We start from the raw sequence: 23,502 nt of genomic DNA, 5'->3' as shown, positions 1-23,502 counted from the left end.
CCTTGGACTCAGGGGAGGTACCCATGGACTGGAGATGTGCAAATGTGACCCCAATTCACAAAGGAGGATCAAAGGCTGGCACAAGTAATTATAAACTTGTGAGTTTAACTTCTGTTCCCGGAAAATTAATGGAAGCACTGGTTAAAGAAGCACTGCAGGATCATCTAGACAAGACTTCAGTTATAGCTCAGACACAGCATGGATTTGTTAAGGGGAAGTCTTGCCTGACCAATTTGATTGGATACTATGATGCAGTCACAAAAGAACTGGATGCAGGGAATAACTTTGATTTTATATACTTGGATCTTAGAAAGGCTTTTGATACTGTTGCACATGGAAGACTGGTGCACAAATTGGAGCAGTGTAGCATTTGAGGCAAATTGCTGCTATGGATAAAGGGGTGGTTGAGGGGGAGAAGACAGAGTGGTAATCAATGGACACTGCTCATCGTGGACTAATGTTATTAGTGGAGTCCCTCAGGGTTCAGTATTGGGTCCATTATTGTTTTCTGTATTTATAAATGATATTGATGATGAAGCTTAATGCCCAAGTTTGCAGACGATACGAAGGTTGGCAGGGTTGTCAAGGACACTACTGACACTATTCTACTGCAACAGGATCTGGAAAGGTTGAACAGATGGGCTGAGAGGTGGCAAATAAAGTTCAACATTGACAAATGTAAAGTACTACATATGGGTAACAGCAAACCCAGAGCAACGTATCAACTCTGTGGTACTACACTGACAGTGGTAGAGAATGAAAGGGACCTGGGGGTTAACAGGAGAAACTGCTTCTACAGTGATGGGATACACTTAAATAGAAAGGGTGCAAGAATGTTTGCTGATGCTATTGAGGCAGTGTTAGGTGGGTCGGAAAACTGCTAGATTGGGGGGATACAAGGACTAATAGATTAACAGTAGCCCTGGCAGAGGTGAAAGTGATTCTTGCACTGCTTCTATTGGAATGAGCAGCAGCCTGGACAATAAGATGCAGGATATTTCAGAGACTGCTGGGAATCTGGGAATCAGCGTACTTGTTGCTACAGCTTATATTCTATCTAGGCACATCCGCACTTCTTGCCAGGGTGTTCCTGTTAGGAAAAACATTCAGTCAGTCAGTCAGTGCTGTCTAAAGTTCTATTATTAAATTGTGCAAATGTGGTTTATCATATTACCAGCCTGGATTGTGGGGTTTGTTACCTCCAACTGATGAAAGAAAGCCCATGATAATTGCACAGGCTGAATACAGTCTGAATCATGTTTCGAAACAAGAGGGGGCTATTCAGTGGGCTGATTGTGCCTGCCTCAGCCATTGATGAGCATTATTGATGTGAGCGGCATATCAATCATGATCTATGAACAGATGCTGAAATACTAGATTGTGCCAATGATTTTTACCATCTCTCATGGTTGGAGGTGCTCCGTATAGCTGCAGTGGGTTCCTCTTCCATTGACTGAAATATGACTCCTTTTTGGAGTCATATTTCAATCAATGGGTGTGAGCATATAACAGTTGTCAGGCTAGAAGTATTTACTGACAACCTCAAGTGTAACTCGCTCAAGTAACTTGTCAACTTTTTTATTAACTCTCTCCATTTCTGCTGTTTAAAAAAAATTATAATCTACAGAAATTCAAGTACAGCATCAACCAATTTCTTCTGGATTCCTAATCCCGAGTCCATGAAATAATAATAGAGATTTCAAAAATCTACTGTTTAATATCACCTTGAAAAACAAAACAATAATTTTAGTACAATACTTGTTGCAAGATGAATGAAGACAGCCCATTAAGAACCATAGGCCATGCATCAAAATTTCAGTTTCCAGCCAGCAGGGTATGTTGAAGATATTTTCACTCGTGTTCTAGTGCTATTATACACTGAACTATTGTATACCATACAGAATGAATTGCTGTCCTGCAAGGGTGATATGGCCAATTAAACCTTTTGGTTTTAGGTAATTTAAATAGGATGGGATGAACTTATAATAAGGAAAAATAGCTATCATATTATATTTATCATCAAAACCATTTTCTGCTCACCTAAACATTACAAATAAAGGTGTTCCTATTGAATCTTCTATGGACCTAAAAATATAACCATAAAATAATTTTAAGAGTGAATTTAGAGATTATGAAACACAAAATACTACAGTTAGAAGTTGGATCTCATTAATACCAAGTTCAAGGAACCTAAATTTTCACATTTTGTAATAATGAGATCCCTCTCCCCCAAAAAAAAAGTGTCAAAATTTTACTGTTTTTTTTTTTTTTTTTTTTGGTTTTAGTACATACTAATGTATATCTAAGAATTATAATAATAATTTCAAAAATAAAATATAATAAAAACAAAAGCCTTGTATAATAATACAGTAATGGAAATAACACATTTTTTTAAATATTTTATTTTATTTGTAAGGTAAACTAAGATAAAAGCAATTAACAGAAATGAAAATACTGTAGAGCATATATTTTGATATATACAATATTTTTGCATTGCAGCAAAAAGAATTAAAATTTTAATATAAAAGGAGCCATAAAAATAAAGTGCAGCCATTATCAACCCACTGCGGTATGGACGCCTCCTGAACAATTAATGTTGAGGGAAATGGACCATAATCTGCCACACTGGTCCATTGCAGGTCAGCAGATCGACCGTATTCAGAAGTCAGGGGCTTGAACCACGGTCTGCTCAAAGAGCGTGTGCTACTGCACTCCCGCTCCTGACCACTCGGCTACGGACGCAAAAGGAGCCATACAAACCATTAACTTTTTAAAAAATTAATCTAATTTAAAGAAAGAATCCGATGTTGTTTGTACAGTTTTTGTTCTATTTGCATTTTTAACAGCACAGACATTATCAAATGCAATAGTTGTTTCTTTATCAACGTTAATGCAGGCTAAAAAGTAAAAAAGTAAAGTGCAGCCATTATCAACCCACTGCAGGATGGAAGCCTCCTCAACAATTCATGCTGAGGGAAATGGACCATAATCTGCCACGCTAGTCCAGTGCGGGTTGGCAGATCGACCATATTCAGCAGTCAGGGGCTTGAACCCCGGTCTACTCAAAGAGCGTGTGCTACTGCACTCCCGCTCCTGACCACTCGGCTACGGAGAACTACTGCAGGCTAACACATTCTCTATTATGCTCAATGCATTTTGGGCCTTTTTTTTTAGATGGCTGTGTGTGTCTTCTTCACTTTCGCTGGTAACAAAAACATAATCATTTTGCTTGGTGCACAGCAGCTCTTTTGATGTGGGCTTTGCTGTGGTAGTAACTTCATCATCCATCTTCACAAATTTTTCAAACTTGCCAACAAAATCCATACACTCCTTTAAATTCCCCCATTCCTCATTGTTGCTATCACATCCATCTGCTGGACCATGCTTTTTGATAATATTCTCTCCAAAGCTACTCTTTCTGAAGCAGTTGATTATTACGTGTGATACAACACTGATCCAAGCAATTACAGTTTACGGATAGCATCCACGACATTCCCTGCAAATTATTCCCTCCTTCTATGCCGTGGATCCTTGATCTGCAGGCTCAAGATGGGCTCTATATATCTGTAATCTATATACTCTCTAGAGGTTATAAATAATGCCTTGATCCAGTGGCTCCATAAAACTGGTGGTACCGGGAGGTAAAAACAACGGCCGTATATTTGTCAACTTAAGTGTCTTGGCAGAATGTGCTGTACAATGATCTAGAATCATCAAAATGTTCCTGTTTCCTGAAGCCATTCTTCTGTCCAATTTTGATAAGCAAGACTGAAAAATTTTGACAGCAAGCAAGGCAGTTCTATTGGCCTTATAACCACAAGGAAGTTCGTTAAGTTATTTAAAACATCTTGGCTTAGAAATCTTACCAATCACAAATGGGAATAGTTTTGTACTGCCATCTGAATTGCAGTATAACAGAACAGCGAGTCTTTGTTTATTTAATTTTCCACCACGAAAAGACTCTCCTTGAACAGCAAATGTTTTGTTTGGAAGCAAATGATAAAATAAACCTGTTCTCATCAAGATTAACAACATCCTTTGCCTCATATTTTTCAAGAATGGCCAGTACAGAATACAACCAGTCTGTAACCTTGTCTTTGTCAACTAATCCAGACTCTCTGCAAACATTTCACAAAACCTAGTTATTCCTGTCTATAAATATTTGGAGTCATTTGAAGTTGTTAATTCCATGTTGCTGAGCTAGATAATTAGTCTTTTCTTGCAAAACCAGACCTAATATTGGCAAATTAGACGCATGCATTTGTTGGTACAACTCGAAAAGAAAAGTTTTGTTTCAAGCTCCTTGTGTTTTGCATCATGAATTTGTTTCCTGTTTTTTATTGCTGCTTCAGTGTCATGGACTTAAAGTCCCCCCCCCGTTTTTTTGGTATTGTAGATAAAGTAGGCATAGGGATGTTTTATTCCTTTGCAATGTCCATTTTGTTTCATTCCATCCTATCAGCCACTTGTATAATTTTCATTCTAATTTCCAGGCTTTATTCTGTTTGTTTACGTTCTGTTGCCATAACGCTGCTAGATGAGATTTAATATAAACAAAACTTTAAATTAATTTAAACACACAAGTTCAAAAAAGACATCAGCTCAGATAAAATAGATTATACTGTAGCAAAAGACTCTTTGAACTGGTGTAACAATTGCAACTGAACTTAATACCATGGAGAGAGGGGAGTGTATATAAACAACTTAGAAAAAACTGTTTTTATTCCTTTGTTAATTTAACAGTTCATTCATCACGATGATGTTTTTCTAAGTGCACTTATGTTGTAGCCACCATAAACTGGTTTTGTTTACATAAGAGTAAATTCTAACAAGTCAGTGCCACTCTTTGGGAAGCACGGAACCAGGTGGCCAGATGCAATAATCGGACAGCTGTGTCAAGATTTGTATTAAACATACAAAATAACAATATTTATTTCTCACAGGATGAAAATGAACTTTGTAATACATATTAACAGAATTTCGTAATAAAAGATTATATTTACATTAGCAAAGCCTATCCTTTCATAGGGTTGGTGTTGTTGTTATTTGGTTTTTAGGAGCATTAGCAACTAAGGCCATATTGCTCCGGGATATGCGGTGGTCATTCCCTGACCTTTCGGCATCCTCCGTATTTGGTGGTGATGGGCTCGAACCCCGGTCTAATCAAGAAGCGTGTGCTCCGCACTGCTGCTCCTTCCCACCTGGCTACAGGCGCTTTTCATAGGGAATGTTATGTGCTTCATATAAACGAGTACTTTGTATAAACAGAGTTTTGTATTAACAAGGTTTTACTGCAATGAGAGAGAGGTTTTTTTTTTTTTTTTTTTTGGTAGTTGTTGGCGCATAGGCTTCTGTGGTCATAATGCACCTCCCAAGGTTTTTGTAGTACTTTGATCCAAGCCCGAGGCGGGAATCGAACCCACGACCTTTGGGTTGCCAGGGAGGCACTTTACCCACCCGGCTAGCCCGGTCGGCTGCAATGAGAGAGAGAGAGAGAGAGAGAGAGAGAGAGAGAGAGAAAATTAACTGGAGTTTTCACTGTTATCTGGTAAATATAATAATAATTTTTAATTAAAAAAGCAATGCCATTAATTAATTATAAAAAATTCTAAAGAGGAACACAATCGATATATACAGGGTGTCCCATTAGTCCATTTCAATATAAAGTAGCTGTTGGTTATTTGCCAAAATACCAAAAAGAAATTACAGAAGAGTTGTTATAAACCATGAACAATCTGAAGTGTTATCGTATAATCTAGGACAGGTTGTTACAGAACCACCCTTTTGAATTACAAAGAGTGAAAGATGTGTTTCGGTGTGGCTAATAGTGGCAAGTGCTGGAAGTCAACAAAACCACACTTCAATGATACTGTATAATAATGGTATATAGTACCGTAAAAAAAAAAAAAAAATGTACATGCCCTATATTATTGTTGGCCAACTGAAACACAATGGTTTCATCCAATAAAGTTCAGTAAAAATTTATTATGGGGAATGAAAATGTTATATTGTTTTAAATTAAATCAAATTCAGGAAAGACTTGATCCATGAAATAAACAAAGCAAATATATTAATGTAATAGAGTTACAGGTAAGGCAAGGTGCTATTCTGCAACTATGATCTCAGCCATCTGTACATCAAAACAAAAATAAATAAATAAATAAAATAAACATCAAAAGAAGATTAAGAACAGAAATGAAAAGAGAAGAAACAAAGCAACACACTTTCAAAGCAGTGAATACACAAACTCCCCACCCATCATGCAGTATCTTTTCAGGGAACATCTGTGAACTCCAAAAAGGGTCTGTATTTTAATCACTGATTGCTATCCCAGCCGGCACCTCTGTAGACAGGCGGGCAGGAGCAGCAGTGTGTAGCACATGCTTCTTGATTAGACCGGGGTTCGAGCCCATGAGCCACCAAATACGGAGGATGCAGAAAGGTCAGGGAATGACTGCTGCATATCCCCGGAGCAATATGGCCTTAGTTGCTAATGCTCCTGAAAAACAAAATAACAACAAGAACAACTATCCCAGCCACATATCAGTGATGTTCTGACCCCCCCCCACTTCTCTTAATCTTGTGGCATTATCAGGATATCCACTGATACCCGATATTTGGCAGGGATAGCAACAGTGATTGAAAAGACAGTGCATCTGGATCTTTCTTTTTGTGGTATTTTTCACTGCTGTATCAATTTCATGGTTCAACTGTTTCCTAAATTTAATTTAAAGTACAGTAAACTATAATAAATAAAAAGTAAAACTAAGCAAATAAAACTTTTCTGCAGTACCACTTCAAACTACAGTGTAAACATACCTCTTACATTATCATGTCAAAATTGTAGTAACTTTACCAACATTTTCAATATTGATATGTTAAATATTTGGATTGTGCCATATCGTCTTAGCTCAAAAATTTCAACACTTCAGTTTTAGCAATTTCTCAAATAGCCAACTACTCCTATGGAAGCAGAATTATGAGATACTGAATATAATAACATTAACATTTATTAATGATATGATGTTGCCATAATGGGTAGGTCCAAGACTAAAAAGATTAACCCTTTCCAGAGTGAGTTTGTTGAAGATGTCTGGGTCTAGTGCAGTGAATGATCTGCCGGTAGTGGGCTTTGTGGAGTAAGTTTATTCAGAAAATTTTGAAAATTTGTAAAAATTTAAATAATGTACTTATATAAAAAGATGCAAATAAAAACAGCAAAGACTTCTTTACTTATGTAAACTCTAGAAAGAAGGGGATGAATCATATTGATCCACTTGATATCGATGGTTTGCTGTTGATAGTCGTTCTGGGGTAGCTGACAAACGGAATGAATATTTGCCTCATTTTAGGAGGGATGTAGAGCTGCTGGAATGAGCAGAGAAGGAGAATGAAATTGGTGGGGGGAGCTAACCAATCTTGTTGAACTCCTCTCGCAATAAGAGGAAAGGGTTGCTCTTACCAAGAAGGGCTTTAAGTCCTGCAAATTGCAGCAGGAAACTAGGCACCTAAGAGGTGATCTGACTGAGGTGTATAAAGCCTTAAATTGTTTGAGCAAGCTCAATGATGATGGGATTCTTCCTCTTGCTCTGATTGCGCATCTTATGGGGCATAAATTCAAATCAAGGAAAGAAATTAGTTGTGGAATAGATGTGTAGAAATTTGCCTTTAGCCAGAGGCTGGTTGATTGCTGGAACAAACTTTCATTGGTTATTGTGGATGTTGATAGCTTAAATAACTTCAAGGAAGAACTGGACATTTGTTGTTTGGAGCAAATGAGTGGGGGAAAGGGGAAGTTTTTTTTTTTTTGGCTGATACTATATAAGCTTGCTTTCTTGCATCATATGCCTCTACTAATGCTATCATCAGGATGCAATTTGGCCTGGACAAATGCAAAATCTATGGATTACATCTGGGAAATCCAGTCAGCCAAAAACAATCAGTTGAAGACCAGTGAACAGGTTAAAGCCATGCCAGAGCGAGAGTCTTACAAATATCTGGGGATGATACAGGCTTACCAATTAGAACATACAGAGATCAAGGCCTGCCTCACTGAGAAATACCATCAGTGACTGAGAAGCCTGCTAAAATCAAAGCTGAATGATGGGAACATGGTCACAGCTATAAATACCTACACTGTGCCAGTACTAACGTATTCCTTTGGAATTATAGATTGGACCAACACTAAGCTGAAGGAGATTATGAGATTGACCAGGCTAATGTTGACCAAGGGCTGTCAACATCACCTGATCAGTCACAAAGACTGATCTGTATTATCTGTATTATCTGATGAGGGCACATTTTATTTGGAGATCTATTGGCAGGATGGGCTCAAGACGGGTAGCCAAAAGGTAGGGGTGGACCTAACTGTTCCAGTTATGATGTGCATGGTGTTATTTAGCTGATCATAGTCTGGAAAGAAGAAGATTAACTGACCTCACTAAAAAAGAGAAGGCAATTAGGAACATGTGGGATTACTTCCAGGAAAACAGCATCAATCTTCCAAGCTGCATGAGAGATAGACCAACAGTGCACAACACTAAACATTAAAAGGAGACCTCACTCAAAGAAAGAAAGCTGACCAAGCAAAGAAGGCATTCCACGGCAGACGCTAAAATGGCATCTATCAAGACTACATACTTAGATAAGATGGCTTCGAAAGCAAAGTTGTTCCCCAAGACCAAAGGAGTCATGCTTGCTAACCAACATCAAGTAATCAACACTATGAACTACAGGAAATATGTTGCCAAGGGCCCTGGGAGTGACAGTCAACACATGTAAAAAGCAATCCAGCACATCACCACAGGATGCAAGGTGATCACCTAGACAGAGTACATTCACAGACACGATCAGGTCAGCAGGATAATACATCAGAAGCTAGTGCAAAAACATTAGTTGATCAAATGTAGATATCAACCGCAGGCAGTACTACAGATCCTTAATCACAGACGATACTGGGACCGTGCCATAATAATAAACAAGACAATCCTGAACAATAGACCAGACATAACACTTATTGACAAGAAGGAAGTGGTTACCTACCTGATCGACATAGCAGTGCCCAGCACCAGCAACCCCCAGAAAAGCAATGAGGAAAAAATCACGCAACAGTAAGACCTAATTTATTTATCATATGGCTGTACAGTACACATGGAATCAAATTACATGGCTTAAGAATGACAGATATAAAATTAAGTATAAAATTATATTAAATAGAACAAGAATCACAGATGAACATTTAAGTAATTTAAATAGTCAATTGCCACATAGATAGCCATCAAGTCTCCAGAGTTTCCTTCATAGGCTGGCAAGGCACAGGCCTCTATTATGTGTTGGATGGTCTGTCTATTGGCTTCGCAGTTACACGTCGGGGAAGGAATTTTACCCCACTTAGGGGGAAGGTCTGCATATATACTGTGGTGCGTTCATGCCCTGTTTAGTGCTAGCCATATCCTACGAGGCTGGTCAAAATCAGGTGGTGTTTCAGAGATATAAGGCATGATATGAAATCGAGGAGGGGAGCTTTGTAGCCACTCTTGCATCCAGGTACCCAAGAAGGTTGAAATTGGCTTGCTGCAATGTTTTAGCCATCAGGATTGGTGGATGTCTGGAACCGAGCCTGTTTATTCCTAGGTCTTGATTGTCAGAATTTGTTGGTAGTTCAAGATTGTCTATTATTTTTCTGTATTACCTGATGAGGGCACATTTTCTTCGGAGATCTATTGGCAGGATGTGGCTCAAGATAGGTAACCAAAAGGTAGGGGTGAACCTAACTGTTCCAGCTATGATGTGCATGGTGTTATTTAGCTGCACATCCACCTTTTTTCTGTGGTTACTGTTAAGCCAAACTGGAGCACAGTACTCTGCAGCTGCATAGATAAGACCGAGAGCTGATGAATGTAAAGTCGAAGCAGAGGAGTCCCATGTGATACCACACAGCTTTTGCAAAATGTTACTCCTTGTTTTCAGTTTTGCTGCGGTCTTTGACAAATGTTCACTGAATGATAATGTTCTATCTAATGTGACACCCAAGTATTTCGGATATTTGTTGTGGTTAAGACGGGCATTCTTGAAGTGCATGTTCAGCTCTCTAGTTGGCATCTTATTATTGAGATGGAAGCAAGATGCCTCAGTCTTGGCTGTGATAGGTTCGAGCCTCCACTTGCGAAAGAATTTTCCCAAGGTGGGTAAGCTCAGTTGTTAAAATCCCTTCTGTTTTATCGACCGATTTGTGTCTTGTTGCTATTGCCCAATCATTTTATTATGCAGATGATTCTGGACTGGGTCTCAGACATGTCTGCAATGTAAAGGCTGAAAAGTAATGGAGCAAGGACAGAGCCTTGGGGTAAGCCATTGCTGAGTTTCTTTTTATTGCTCATTGCGTGTCCCATATCACCTGGAAAGTTCTATTTGTCTGGAAGTTGTTTTGCAGGGTACTGTACGGAGTATTTTGTATATTAAGCAATGTCTCCAAATAGTGTCAAAAACTGCAGTTAAATCAATGAACACCACCAAAGTTTTCAGTTGTTTTTGAAACCCTGCCCCGATGTGTGTTGTAAAACCTAAGACAAGACATCAAAGAAATGTTACATATGGAAGAAGTAATGACAATCACTAGAAGAGTGCCAAAGAACCTTCATAAGAATCCAGCAACAATGAATCTCAAGGCAACCACCTGTCAGTTAGTCAGAGAGTTCCTCACCCTATAATAGTACTAGACATGACAACCACTCCATGCACCTGGTACCACTACCCATTGCAGGGTGGGAAAAAAATAGAAGAAAGAGGATATAATAATAATAATAACAGCTCAAGGTGAATAACAATACACTACAGACAAATATTTATAATTAGAATATGTATTGAACAAAACATATTCTCTAATTTTGTTATTATTTTTTTTCGTATGGAAGATAAGTTACGGCCATCACGCCTATTAACACAATACACTGTTAATATCATCAAACTTAAAAATATCATAAGCATTCTAATGGTACTCACTCTTCATCCATTTCTTGTGGAAAAATTTTACGAGAGAACTCATCGCCTAGGATACGGGCCAAACAGAGACCTAGTGTAGATGTTATATCTTGATCAAATTCCTGTAAGAATATAACTTTTGTTATTTAGTAGAGTTTAGTAAAGCTGCTCAGTTCAATCTTATATACAGGGTGAACCATAGGCTAGTTTACCACGATATGTGTAAAATTTATATTCTGAAGTCAATTTCCTACCCATATTACTTTATTAATATTATATTTATACAATCTTATTTATGACATTTAAACGAATTGTTCAAACTGCTTTCATTAACTTACTTCTCAGTAAACTGCATTTCTTCTTGGAAACCTGCTATGGTTTGCTCTGCATTTAAGCATGTGTGCATATAAATACATAAATATATATATATTAGATAGTATGAATCAGAGCTGTAATACTGTATATTGAGGTAAACTCCTCTTATTAATTTACTAATATTATTATCAACGTAGAACATATTGAGTATTACAAAGGAAGGAAAATCGTTTTGAATATTTTCGTTAGATTCTTTTAATTGCGTTAATTTGAATTTTAATTGTTTTAAATTGATTTTGAATTGTGTTAAATTGATTATTTAATTATTTATATTTTACTTTAATGTACCGGTAAGTTGTCGATTTTTTCGTTTTTTCCGTTTTAATTTCTGGAGGGTATCATACGGAAGTGTTCTACGTATTATATTGAGGTAAACTCCTCTTATTAATTTACTAATAAATATATATAATATAAATATTATAATTTGCATATAGAAATTAGAACAAAATACAAAGAGGAAATACTAGTTATGATGCATTAACCAAGAAAAACTATAGGGGAGTACATATTTGTAATGTACAATGTTTAACTAGAGTAGGAGAAAATATACAGATGATTGTATTTTTACATACTGCCAATTCCAATGACTTTTCAAGGGACAAACCATTTATATACAATAGAGGGTCAAAAATCTGAACATCAATAATTCAAAACATCAATCCGAATGACTTAGCATTTATTTTTTTTATGCTGGTGCCATAAAATAATTACAGTAAATGCTGGTTATTGTGATCACATTTGCAAACTAAATTTTGATTATATTAAACAGCAATTTTAATAAGAGAAAATCGGAAGAATATCATCCACAGGCTGTAAAAATGAAGACATAAAGTGCAAATTTACACTTTTTTTTCCTCTTGCCAATTACAAAATTAAATGATTCATAAAAATCAGAAGAATACTATAGACAGGTTAGCAAAATAAAAATAAAAATTTATGCTTGCACATATAGCTTAATTAACATACATAAAGTACTAACTAAAAATAATACTTTGTAATCAGTTATTCAACACACTTTGTAATCAGATATTTCTGTTCACTGACATTTTGGCTGGGGGGGGGGGGCATTTAAAATCCAAAACAGTAAAAAAAGATAAGTGTCAATCAATAAAAAATGCGGCACGCAAAAAATGCAACTAACAATAAAGGCAAGTTATTTTTGGAGTAAAGATATTCTGAATAGAGTTTTTACAGAATTTAATTTTACTGTCCTGCAGTTTTCTTTGTATTTTAAAAGGATGCAGAAATTTTTATCAATTGAATTGATGATTGACATTTTAAACAGATTTTCAAATGGAGAAAGTGTCTTGGTTAGCAAAATTTCACGAGGTTGGAAAGTCAACAATAAGAGTTATTAAAAACACAGAGGAAAAAGTCTTAAAGTTTGCATCGAAAATTGATTCAGATAGTGCAAAAAAAAAAAAAAAAAAAAAAAAAAAAAACACTTTTTCAAAAGATTTCTGTAGTTTTCTCCAGTAAGTGGGGAACCACGAGGTAGGTAATCTATCAGGATGATCCCTTTTCTGTCTCAAAATATGGACATTACCTTCTTCACAGATGGAGTGGTTTTTGTCTTTTTGGGAAGAGGAGGAGGTGTGCTTCCACTGCCTTGACATGTCTTTAGTCTCTGGACCATACTGGTACACCCAGCATTCATTTGTCACCAAATGATTAAAAAAGTTCTCAACATCTGCATTACACAAATCCAACAGTTGGCCAGAACATTGCATTTGACATTGCTTCTGCAAAGGCATCAGCAATCTTGGAACCCATTGTGCGGACACATAGACATGTGCAGATGGTCATGTAAAATTCTGTGGGCAGACCCATATGCTGATTGGGCTAGGAGGGTGGGTAAAGTGCCTGCCTGGCAACCCAAAGGTCACGGGTTCGAATCCCACCTCGGGCTTGGATCAGAGTAAAATGCAAAAACTTTGGGAGGTGCATTATGGCCATAGAAAACAAAACAAAACAAAAACAAGCAGACCCATAACTAATTCCCACTGCATTTGCGATGAAATACATAGTCACACGTCTGTCACTCAGCACCAGCTGCTCAACCTTTGCAACCGTTTCACTGTCTGTGAACATTGATGGCCTTCCTTCTCTTGGTTCGTCAAAGACACTTGTATGACCACACTGGAACTTCCGTTTCCACTTGTTTAGTGCCATAGGATGGACAATTCTGTCCATACACAGCTTTCATTTCTTTTTCAATTTCCTGAACTTTTTTGCCCTGCAAATGCAGGAACTTGATCATGCTCGATACTCCACTTTGTCAACCATAGCATCCTTCATATTCCAGGCTCATTTAGTGTTCAATCACCTATGGGAATGAAATTTCACATGTTAGTTATTGAATATGTAGACTACTTATATTAAAAATGGCATCTTCTTACTGATGTTTTATGTAGGTCGGGATATGAATTTTTTGAAATCTCAACCCCATAGTATATTTAATCATTTATAAAATAAATAATAATGAAAAGTAAGTTGTGTGAGTGGAAAGGTAGGAGAAGTGTCCGACGTCGGATTAATGTCATCAATCAGTGACAAGATTATCCATGTGGTCAAAGAATTTTCAGCTCTAGGAAATGGATGTCTTTGAAAATTTTTGCTGTTTTATTGACCTCATTGTTTATAGTAAATCATATTCTATAAGTAGCTTTTTAGTTATGGTTATGCTGCTTAGTTTATTTTGAATTTAGCTATAGATTTTGTAGGTAACTGCTTAATATACATAGAATCCAGGGCAGCCACAAAATTTTCAGGGCCCTGTTCAAGAATTACTTTTAGGCCCTGCAGTTCTATGCAAAACTTATATGGGGTGTTTTCCTAAGAGTGATTTTTTAATTTCTTATTCTTTCAAATTTTGCAGTAACTAAGAAATAATTAAATAATTTTATATTATACTGAAAAAATAATTAAATAGGAATAATATTTAATACATAAAATTAACAATATTGTTTACCAACTGCAGTCATCTCATAAAAATAGGAACTTGAATAAATAATAATTGGAACCAATTATCACACACATCACATAAACAATACAGTTACTATTGCAAGTGAGTATAATATAAAAATTACATTTTTAAATAACATTCTGTGTTCGATATCAAATGAAACATACACATTAAGAATGAAGTATATACTCTCCTTCTAGCAATTTTCAAGTCTACTCACGCAAGCGATCTCAGAGTGACGATAATTCGGGTAAGAGAGCAGAAGGCTCATTAATAAAAAAGGGGAAACAATGCAGATGATATTGTTATTTAGACCATTTGAGTGTTTTTGCGGCGCAAGCGATCTCAGAGTGACGATAATTCGGGTAAGAGAGCAGTAGGCTCATTAATAAAAAAGGGTAAACAATGCAGATGATATTATTATTTAGACCATTTGAGTGTTTTTGCGGCCAGCCCTGGCAGAACCTTTGTACCATTTGAAACTTGCTATTGTTATAGTGCATTAGATCGTTACGATAGAGCATAATGACCATCTCAGACTTGGCAGCATAACATATAACACAAAACTAGATAGCATAATATGCATCACCGCATTTAGGAATCTGTTAGCTTAGTGCAGTATTGTCAATTAATCAATTACATTTATTAATCTTATTAATTATCATTGTTAATCAATTAAATTGTTTAAATGAAATCATGCCCTAGACTAATAAAATGCTCCATGAGGAAGATTCCATTTTGGATGAATAAGGAAGCTGCTAGATTACTCGAGAAGAAAAAGATGACAGGGAAAAGTTACGGAGCAATGAAAAGTACTGAACCTATAACAGCTACAATTGATCTGTAATAGTGCCACAGAAAAGGTTAGGCTGGCAAAAGCAGATTATGAGAAATTGCTGGCAAAGAGGGCAAAGAAGAGAAGGACAAACAGATGGGACCCTTATTTAATGGACATGGGATAGTATTAGATACCCCACTGAAGTTGCAGTTGAAATCAACAGTTACTTTGCATCGATATTTACAGAAGAAAAACCCTTTGTGTCAATGAGAAATTATTATTATTTATTATTATTATTATTATTATTACTAGCTACATAGTGCAAAGAAGCCTGAGGCTTATGCTGCACCAGCCAAAAAAAAATTTCTGAGAGAGAGAGAGAGAGAGAGAGAGAGAGAGAGAGAGAGAGAGTCAGAAGTAGAAGGCAATCACCAAGAAAGAAAGAAAGAGAAGAATGATGATATCCAGCTCAGGACCCTGGGTGTGCCAAGCCCATACTCACCACATACGAGCCCCTGGGGGTATTTTTATGGGAGTGAAGTTGAAAAAATGTAATTAATGATGTTGTAATTAAACATGTTTATTTAATTAAAAAGCTTTTGAGCCTACAGGACAGTAAAGCTCCTGGGATTGATGGCATATACCCTATAATAATCTTAAGGCAGGTGGCAAGGGAGTGCATTCAACCATTGAAGCTAATTATGAGAGCATCACTGGACTTGGGAGTGATTCTGTTGGATTGGAAAAGTGCATATATGTCTCTAATTCATAAGGGCAGCTCTAAGAGAGAAAGAGAGAGTGGGAAATTACCGGCTGGTCAGTCTAACTTCAGTAGTAGGAAAAATCATGGAGACAATGATCAAGGGTGGAATTCGAGATCATTTAGATATAAATGGAATTCTGAAGGATACTCAGCATGGTTTTGTAAAGGTTTTGTACATGTTTAACTAATCTGGTTAGCTATATTGACAGGGTCACTAAAGAGCTGGACTTAATTTCAACATAGTTTATTTGGATTTCAGCAAAGCATTTGACTTTGCCCCACATGAGCGGTTACTTTATAAGCTGTAACAGGTTGGAATCACAGGAAAAATCCTTAGATAGATAGCTAGACGGCTTCAAGGCAGGAGGCAAAGGGTTGTGATAAATGGTTATTCCTCAGATTGAGTTGATGTAAGAAGTGGGGATCCCAAGGATCAGTATTAGAACCAATATTGTTTTGATTTTCATAAATGACACTGATGAAGGGACAGAGGGCATGATCTCAAAATTTGCAGATGTAAAGATTGGTAGTGTAGTTAATGATCACCTCCAATCAGACCTTCTTCAGAGTAACCAAGATAAATTTCAGTTTAGCCAGGGATGGTCAGAAAAATGGCAGCTATGCTTTAATCCAGCCTAGTCTAAGGTATTACACCTGTGGAAGAGTAACCCCAATATAACTTATACACTTGGTGGAGTTGAACTAAAACCAGTAGTGGAGGAAAGGGACTTGGGTGTTACGATACGGTCAAACATGAAGTTCTTTGAGCATTGTATACAGGTTGCAAGGAATGCTCTCCTATCGATGATTTATCGAATAATTGCTAGTAGAGATAAGGATACATAATCCCATTATATAAGGCTATTTTTAGGCCACACTTGGAATACTGGGTTCAATATGGAGACCGCACCTAAAGAAAAACATTATGCTTCTTGAAAGGGTCCAAAGATGGGTAACATGTCTGGTGAGATTGGTAAAAGGTGTCCATATGAGGAAAGACTGGAAATATGTGGGCTGCAGAGTTTGCAAACTAGGCACCTTGGAGGAGACGATCCAGGTGTTTAAAGCTCTGAGAGACATAAGTAAAATGAATGGCGACAAAATGTTCATGGTTATAATTGATTATAGAAGTAGGGGCCATAATGTCAAGTTATGGGGAGTGGGGAAAGATGTTTAGACTGGATTGCAAGAAGTTTTATTTTTGCGAGCGAGTTATAAATTACAGGTCGACCATCACTAATCAGACAGTGCTGGGACCTGTGGGGTGCTGGATGGTGGTTATTTTAGCACATACATTTTACCCAAAAGCTAACCACCTCCTTCTACCTTTAACACGTTGACTGCCAAGCTAGTTTAAGAAAAAAATTCCCCGGGAGCCAAAAAATATTTAGGAAATAATTTGATTAGTAATTCTAAAATAAATATTGTAATGTCACTGTTATTGTTTTTTCACTTAAAATATAAAAAAAAAAAAAAAAAGATTTTTTTTATGTCATATATATGTGGCCAACATGGCCACATACGTGTGACGCTATTATGGCATACATATGAAGGTCGTCGTCATTGTTGTTATTGTTATTTGGTTTTTAGGAGCATTAACAACTAAGGCCATATTGCTCCGGAGATATGGGGTGGTCATTCCTTTCTTCATCCTCCATATTTGGAGGTCACGGGTTCGAACCCCGGTCTAATCAAGAAGCGTGTGCTATGCACTGCTACTTCCTGCCCACCTGGCTACGGAGGCGGCGCAATAAAACTAATTGCGATAAAATAAACTCTCAAACATCAAAATAAGTTTGTCAGTATTGTTAGAGATTTTGTGAAAACAAGTTTGTTAGCGTGCTGTATTAATCCATCATACTGTGTTGTTTTTCCACAAGTTTGTATACGTGTGTTGTAAAAAAAAAAAAAATTCTAAAAAGGAATGGCTAAAAGAAAATTACTAAGATAAGAGGAACTGAGAGAAATTTCTGAAATTTAGAATTAAGCAGAGTTAAACTTCTCATAGACACACACCGCTGTCAAGTTTTTTCAGAAGTTCAACTTTATCTGTTATGGACAATGTACAGTGTTTGCTCTTTACAACACAAGAGGCACTTCCTTTATGCATTGGAACCATGGCTGGGGTTAAATGTGAGCAGGTTATAATAATAATAATAAATGCAGAAAAACAAGTGGGGATGGCTTGCCAGAGTTTACGAGTTTGCGCCAACAGTTGATGCTGCAACCAACGCCAGCAAAACAGTAGTGGCAGGTCGGTGCGTCGACCAGGGAAATTTGAAATTATGTTCACGGAAATTATGTCCGAATTAGCGGTGGAACCGGATTAGTCAACCTGTACTACAATAAGTTACTTACATGGATGGCAGAGGCTGACAGTTTGGGGAAATTCAAAGGTCAGCTGTATAATTATCTACAGGAGAAAGGAAATGCATAGGTTGTCTATTTCCTTTTCTCTTATTAATTATTTATATTCTTAAAATTTTCTTCTTATTTTTATTATTATTTTTAATTTCATTTATTTATTTTTTATTTTATTATTATTATTATTTTTTGGCTGGTGCAGCATAAACCACAGGCTTCCTTGCACCATGTGGCCACTGCTAATAATAATATTAGAGCAGCAAAGCAAAGGGCACAAAGTAGCAGGAGTGCTGTGACTTGGGGAGAACTCATGGTGTGGGGGATTCTCCAATGCATCACAGTCTAAAAAAAAATGCAAATTGTGAAATGTTTCCAGAACTTTCTGGACTGGGATGAGGTTTAGCCAAAGAGTATGACTTGTGTATGCAGAGTGCAGAGAGAATAAAGAAATTAGGTGCCAACACAGTGTTCTGATGGGCATCTATGAGAGTTTGAGGAATATAGTAGATGTCTGTCCTCAAAGGAAATAAAATGGGCCCATCAAGATCTCAGCTGCCCAACTCAATGCTAGAGCTCACTCTTGTGCATCAGGCAAAACAACAGCAATCTTCAAGCCAGAATACAGTGGTTCCATAGGAGCTAGTTATTGTTGGCGACTCAACTGTCAGGGAAATCGGAAATATATTGTGTCAAAAGGTTAGCAGCAACAGGACAGGAGTATGTCTGGCAGGAGCAAAAGCTGATGATGTTGTAGAGCAGATATAATCTTTTAAGGGCACAAAAGGTGATACTGTTGTACACGTTGGCACTAAAGACATTAAAAGTGGGAGATGTGTGGACTTACTTAGCAAGTACAGGTGAACGTTGATACTGTTGATACACAAAAGGTGATACTGTTGTACACGTTGGCACTAAAGACATTAAAAGTGGGAGATGTGTGGACTTACTTAGCAAGTACAGGTGAACGTTGAAAAAAAGTCATGAGTTACGGTTAAATTTCAAAGTATCTGCAATTCTGCATAGACATGATAGGGGAGAGTATATGATGACAGCCTCGTCAATCAATTTGTCAACATCAATGATTTGACTTTTTGATGCTCCTGCTCAGGTAGCTGACAAACTAAATAAGTATTTTGCATTTACATTCATACATTGAAAGTTATTCAAGAAGGGGAATGCCAGAAGTTTATCAACATCTGCCAGGGAGATAAATTATTTTGTAATAACTGAGAGCAAAGTGTAGGATAAATTGTTGAAGTTAAACATAAGAAAGGCACCTGGGATGGATGGGACCTATCCCGTTATATTAAAGGAGGCAGAAAAGGAAGTAAACACAGCCATAATTAGAAGAGCAGTTCTGCATGGACTGGAAATGTGCACATGTGACCACTAAGGAGGCCACTAAGGAATCACTAAGGAGGATCAAATAGTGACACAAGTAATTATAGACCTGTTAGTTTAACTTTTATTCCGGGGAAGTTAATGGAGGCACTGGTTAAAGAAGCATTGCAGGATCACCTAAACAAGAAGAGGTTATACAGACACAGCATGGATTTGTTAAGGGGAAATCTTGTTTGACCAACTTGAATGGAACTATGATGTGGTCACAAAGGAACTGAAAGCAAAAAATAATTTTCATATCATATACTTGGATTTTAGGAAAGTTTTTGATACTATTTCACATAGAAGACTACTATACAATGTGGAGCAGTATGTCATTAAGAGGAAATTGCTGCTTTAGATAAAGGTATAGTTGAGTGTGAAAAGACAGAGTGGTAATCAATGAACACTGCTTTTTGTGGACTAATGTTATTAGTGAAGTCGTCCAGGGTTCGGTGTTATGTCCATTGTTGTTTACCGTATTTATTGATGAAGGTATATGAGACAATATGCAAGTTTGCAGACGTTTGTACGAAGGCTGGCAGGGTTGTTAATGGCAGTACCCTATTGGAACAGGAACTAGAAAAGATGACCAGATGGACTAAGAGGGTAGCAACTGCTATTTAACATAGAAAATGTAAAGTACTGCATATGAGTAGCAGTAACACCACCAGAGTATAGTATTGATTGGGTGGTATGACACTCAGGGTAGTGGGGAATGAAAAGGATCTGGGGAACAGGGCATATGGAAATATCTGTAGAAAAGGCATGCAGCAGACACAAGTAAGTCTATGAGACGGAGAATGGAGAGACTGTTAGAAATGAGTTATTAATTAATCTAACTGATCTCTTCTGAATGGAATCTAGAAGCCTGAGAGAGGTTTTGGGAAAAATATACCATAGTAGAGTGGATTTGCAATTTGTACAGAGCGAACAGCTGTTTGGAAGAAAAGTATGACCGAAAGCGAAAGAGACAACCAAGATTTTTAGATGCAGAGGAAGCAATATTTGTAATGTGCTTGTGCCAAGAGAGATTAGAAGTCAGGGTAATCCCCAAAAGAGATATATCATCTTGTCTAGAAATCGGAATGTCACAAAAGATAAGCATAGGAGCAGAAGAATCCTGTTTGCGAAACAGAAGACAGGACTGAGTTTTAGAAGGACTGAAATCAACTAAGTGGTCTTTGCCCAACTGGAAAATTACCTGGAGATCGACATATAAGGAATTGGTAGTGGATATTCGAGAAGTTGAAGCTGATTGAGCAGGGCGAGGTTTCTCAAACTTGAAAGTGGAATGCAATATGCTAACATCAGCAAAACTATGGATAGGATTTCTAGTCAATGGAAGGTCATTGAGGCATGCTAGGAATGGTGGGAGGTGTTTTACCAAGATCATCAATATACAAAAGGAAAAGAGTGCGGGAAAGAACTGAACCTTGGGGGACACCAGCATTAGTGGAGAAGTTAGAAGACAGAGAGCCATTTACCATCACCATCAGTGAGCAGACAGAGAGAAAATTGGATAATCAATTACAAAATACAGTTGGGAAACCATAAGATTGAAGCTTGTTTAGAAGACCTGTCGGCCAAACACGATCAAAAGCCTTTGAGATGTCAAAAGCAACTGCTTGTGTTTCACCGAACTTTACCATTGAATTTGTCCATAGATGGGTAACATAAGCCAGAATGTCACCAGTGGATCGACACTGACGGAATCCATACTGGTATAGTATTGATGAAACAGAAGGTTTCTAAAAAGTTTAAGAATTGGGGTTAATTGATCTCTCCATTACTTTAAAAAGAGTAGAAGTAATTGTAGTGGGACAATAATTGTATGGGAGGGATTTGTCACAAATTTTAGGAACTGGCTGGACATGAGCAAATTTTGAAGCAGAAGGAATAAGAAAGTGAAAAAAGGCAGCAAAGAGCAGTGCAGGTTTGCAGGAATGCAGGTTTTTGTGAAAAAGTGGAGAAATACCATCAGGACCAGGAGCTTTCTTAACATCGAGATTCATCAAAATCCTTCTGACATCCCTTTGACAGAAGACCACAGGAGGAACTGAATGGGGCAAGTTAGGAATGGTTGGAGGTGTTTTACCAAGATCATTAATACACATTTGGAAAAAAAATGGGATGCTGGCAGGTCAGCTTTATCCTTGGCTGAAGTGACAACAGAACCATCTGGTTTTGACAGAGGTTGGAGCAGAGATGGACAAAAGTTGCGGCCAATAGCTTTGGCAAGAGACCAGAATGCTTGGCTACCATTAGTACAAGAAGCAAGTTTTCTACTCTTAGCCTGTTCAAAATCTAGTTTGGACTGATTAATAACTGCTTTACAATTGTTACGAGCATCGGTGTAAGCAGAAAATGAAAGTGGAAAATTGGAAACAAGCCAGTTACGATATGCAATATTCTTCTCTTGAACAGCCCTAGTACATTTATTGGAAAACTAAGGTTTAGATAGAGGATGAGATTTTAAAGTGGAGTCTAGGATTCCATAATAAAGGATTCCATTCCTGAAAGAATAATTTCACTGACACGATCTGGGCAAATGTTGACAAAGTTTTGAAACAGTAATCCGACCAATGAAAAGAAGAAGAAAATAAATTTCGCAGGTGATCCCATTTTGCATTCTTGTAATGCCAAACAACACAAGGTTGGGTGCAGCCATGAGATAAATTCTCCATTGGAGAAGAGACAATCACCAAGTTGTGATCTGAGGTGCCTAAAGAACCAAGCACTTTGACCGTGTACTTAGAGGGGTTGTTTGTGAGAAAAAGATCAAGCGTGTTGGCTGTATGGTTAGGATTGTCCGGTATTCTGGTAGATGATCAAGCTGTGTTGGAGTGACTAAAAAATGGAAGCCAGTGGAGTTGTGAACATTAAAATCACCAAGGAAAATTACCTCACTGTTAGGAAAGTTGGACTGGAGAAAGTCAAGTTGCAAAGAGAGGAATTCAAAGAGCTCCAATTGATTAGTGGTGTTGGGAGAACGGTAGAGGCAACAAATGAACTTGACAGAATGAGGTAGAGAGAGAGATTTTTTAAGCCAGAGAAGATCGAAAAGAGGAGATTCCAAATTACCAAGTCTCTGACAGGGAATATCGGAACAGACATATGCACCAGTTCCACCTTTGAGGCGAAAGGAATCATACAGCGAATAATTTGGGCAAACGGAGATGAGCAGTGGTTGAATCAACCGATAACTGAGATTCTGTCAGAAAAAGAACATGGAGTTTGGCAGACTGCTCGTAGAAAAGGACATCGTTGAGATTAGAACTGAGACCACGTATATTTGTGAAATGAGCTAGGAAGTGTCTGCGAGGTTTAGATCTTTTCGCATATAAGTTTGCTCTATTAGTTTGACAATTTGTGGTGTATTCAATAGTAAGAAAAAGTGGGGAGATGGAAATGCCTTATGAAATAATGAAAATTTTAGATATGGCATAAAATGTTAAGCATATACCCAGATCCTTGACATAACATGGTCTCGACAATGCCCCCCCCCCCCCCCCCCCGCATACAACCAAGTCTCTGACAGGGAATATCGAACTAAGTGGAGTTGGGTCATCTTGTCACTATCTTGAATAGTAGAGGTAGCAAGATTATACACTAGCTGATCTGGAAGCATCCTAGAGAGTTACCAATAGATTCGGTCCGGTGTACTAACCAGCAGCTGGCATGCGAACACCATTTTTGCAAAATGTAAGGAAGTTTGGATCTAGCCATGGTGATCATCACAACCTCAAAGGACATTAATCATACTGCGTGCTGGAAGAGATGGGGAAGGGTTGATCGTAATTTAGCTCTGGAGACTAAACATGGGTTCCACCACTTCAAGCCTCCAATTAGCAAAATGGTGGTATTGCACTGGCTGACGAGTGTTGCTTGAGTGTG

The 23,502-nt window shown here is 37.5% G+C and overlaps 1 protein-coding gene across 2 annotated transcripts in view; it reads right to left on the bottom strand.

The window, feature by feature from the left end:
* The window catches only part of IntS3 (integrator complex subunit 3), a 1,056,838-nt gene that overhangs the window by 381,545 nt on the left and 651,791 nt on the right, over positions 1-23,502 (bottom strand). For both annotated transcript variants that reach the window (XM_090368499.1, XM_090368500.1), the window contains 2 exons: positions 11,002-11,102; positions 2,041-2,085 (listed from right to left, as the gene is read on the bottom strand). In XM_090368499.1, the coding sequence (XP_090224625.1) occupies positions 2,041-2,085; positions 11,002-11,102 (146 nt within the window). The remainder of the gene's footprint in view (positions 1-2,040; positions 2,086-11,001; positions 11,103-23,502) is intronic.

This window comes from Mastigoproctus giganteus, chromosome 2 (assembly GCF_048544385.1).
Source record: "Mastigoproctus giganteus isolate SK-2022 chromosome 2, ASM4854438v1, whole genome shotgun sequence".
NCBI lineage: Eukaryota > Metazoa > Arthropoda > Arachnida > Uropygi > Thelyphonidae > Mastigoproctus > Mastigoproctus giganteus.
The sequence above is the reverse complement of the archived record's forward strand: the minus strand, read 5'-3'. Positions and strand labels throughout refer to the sequence as shown.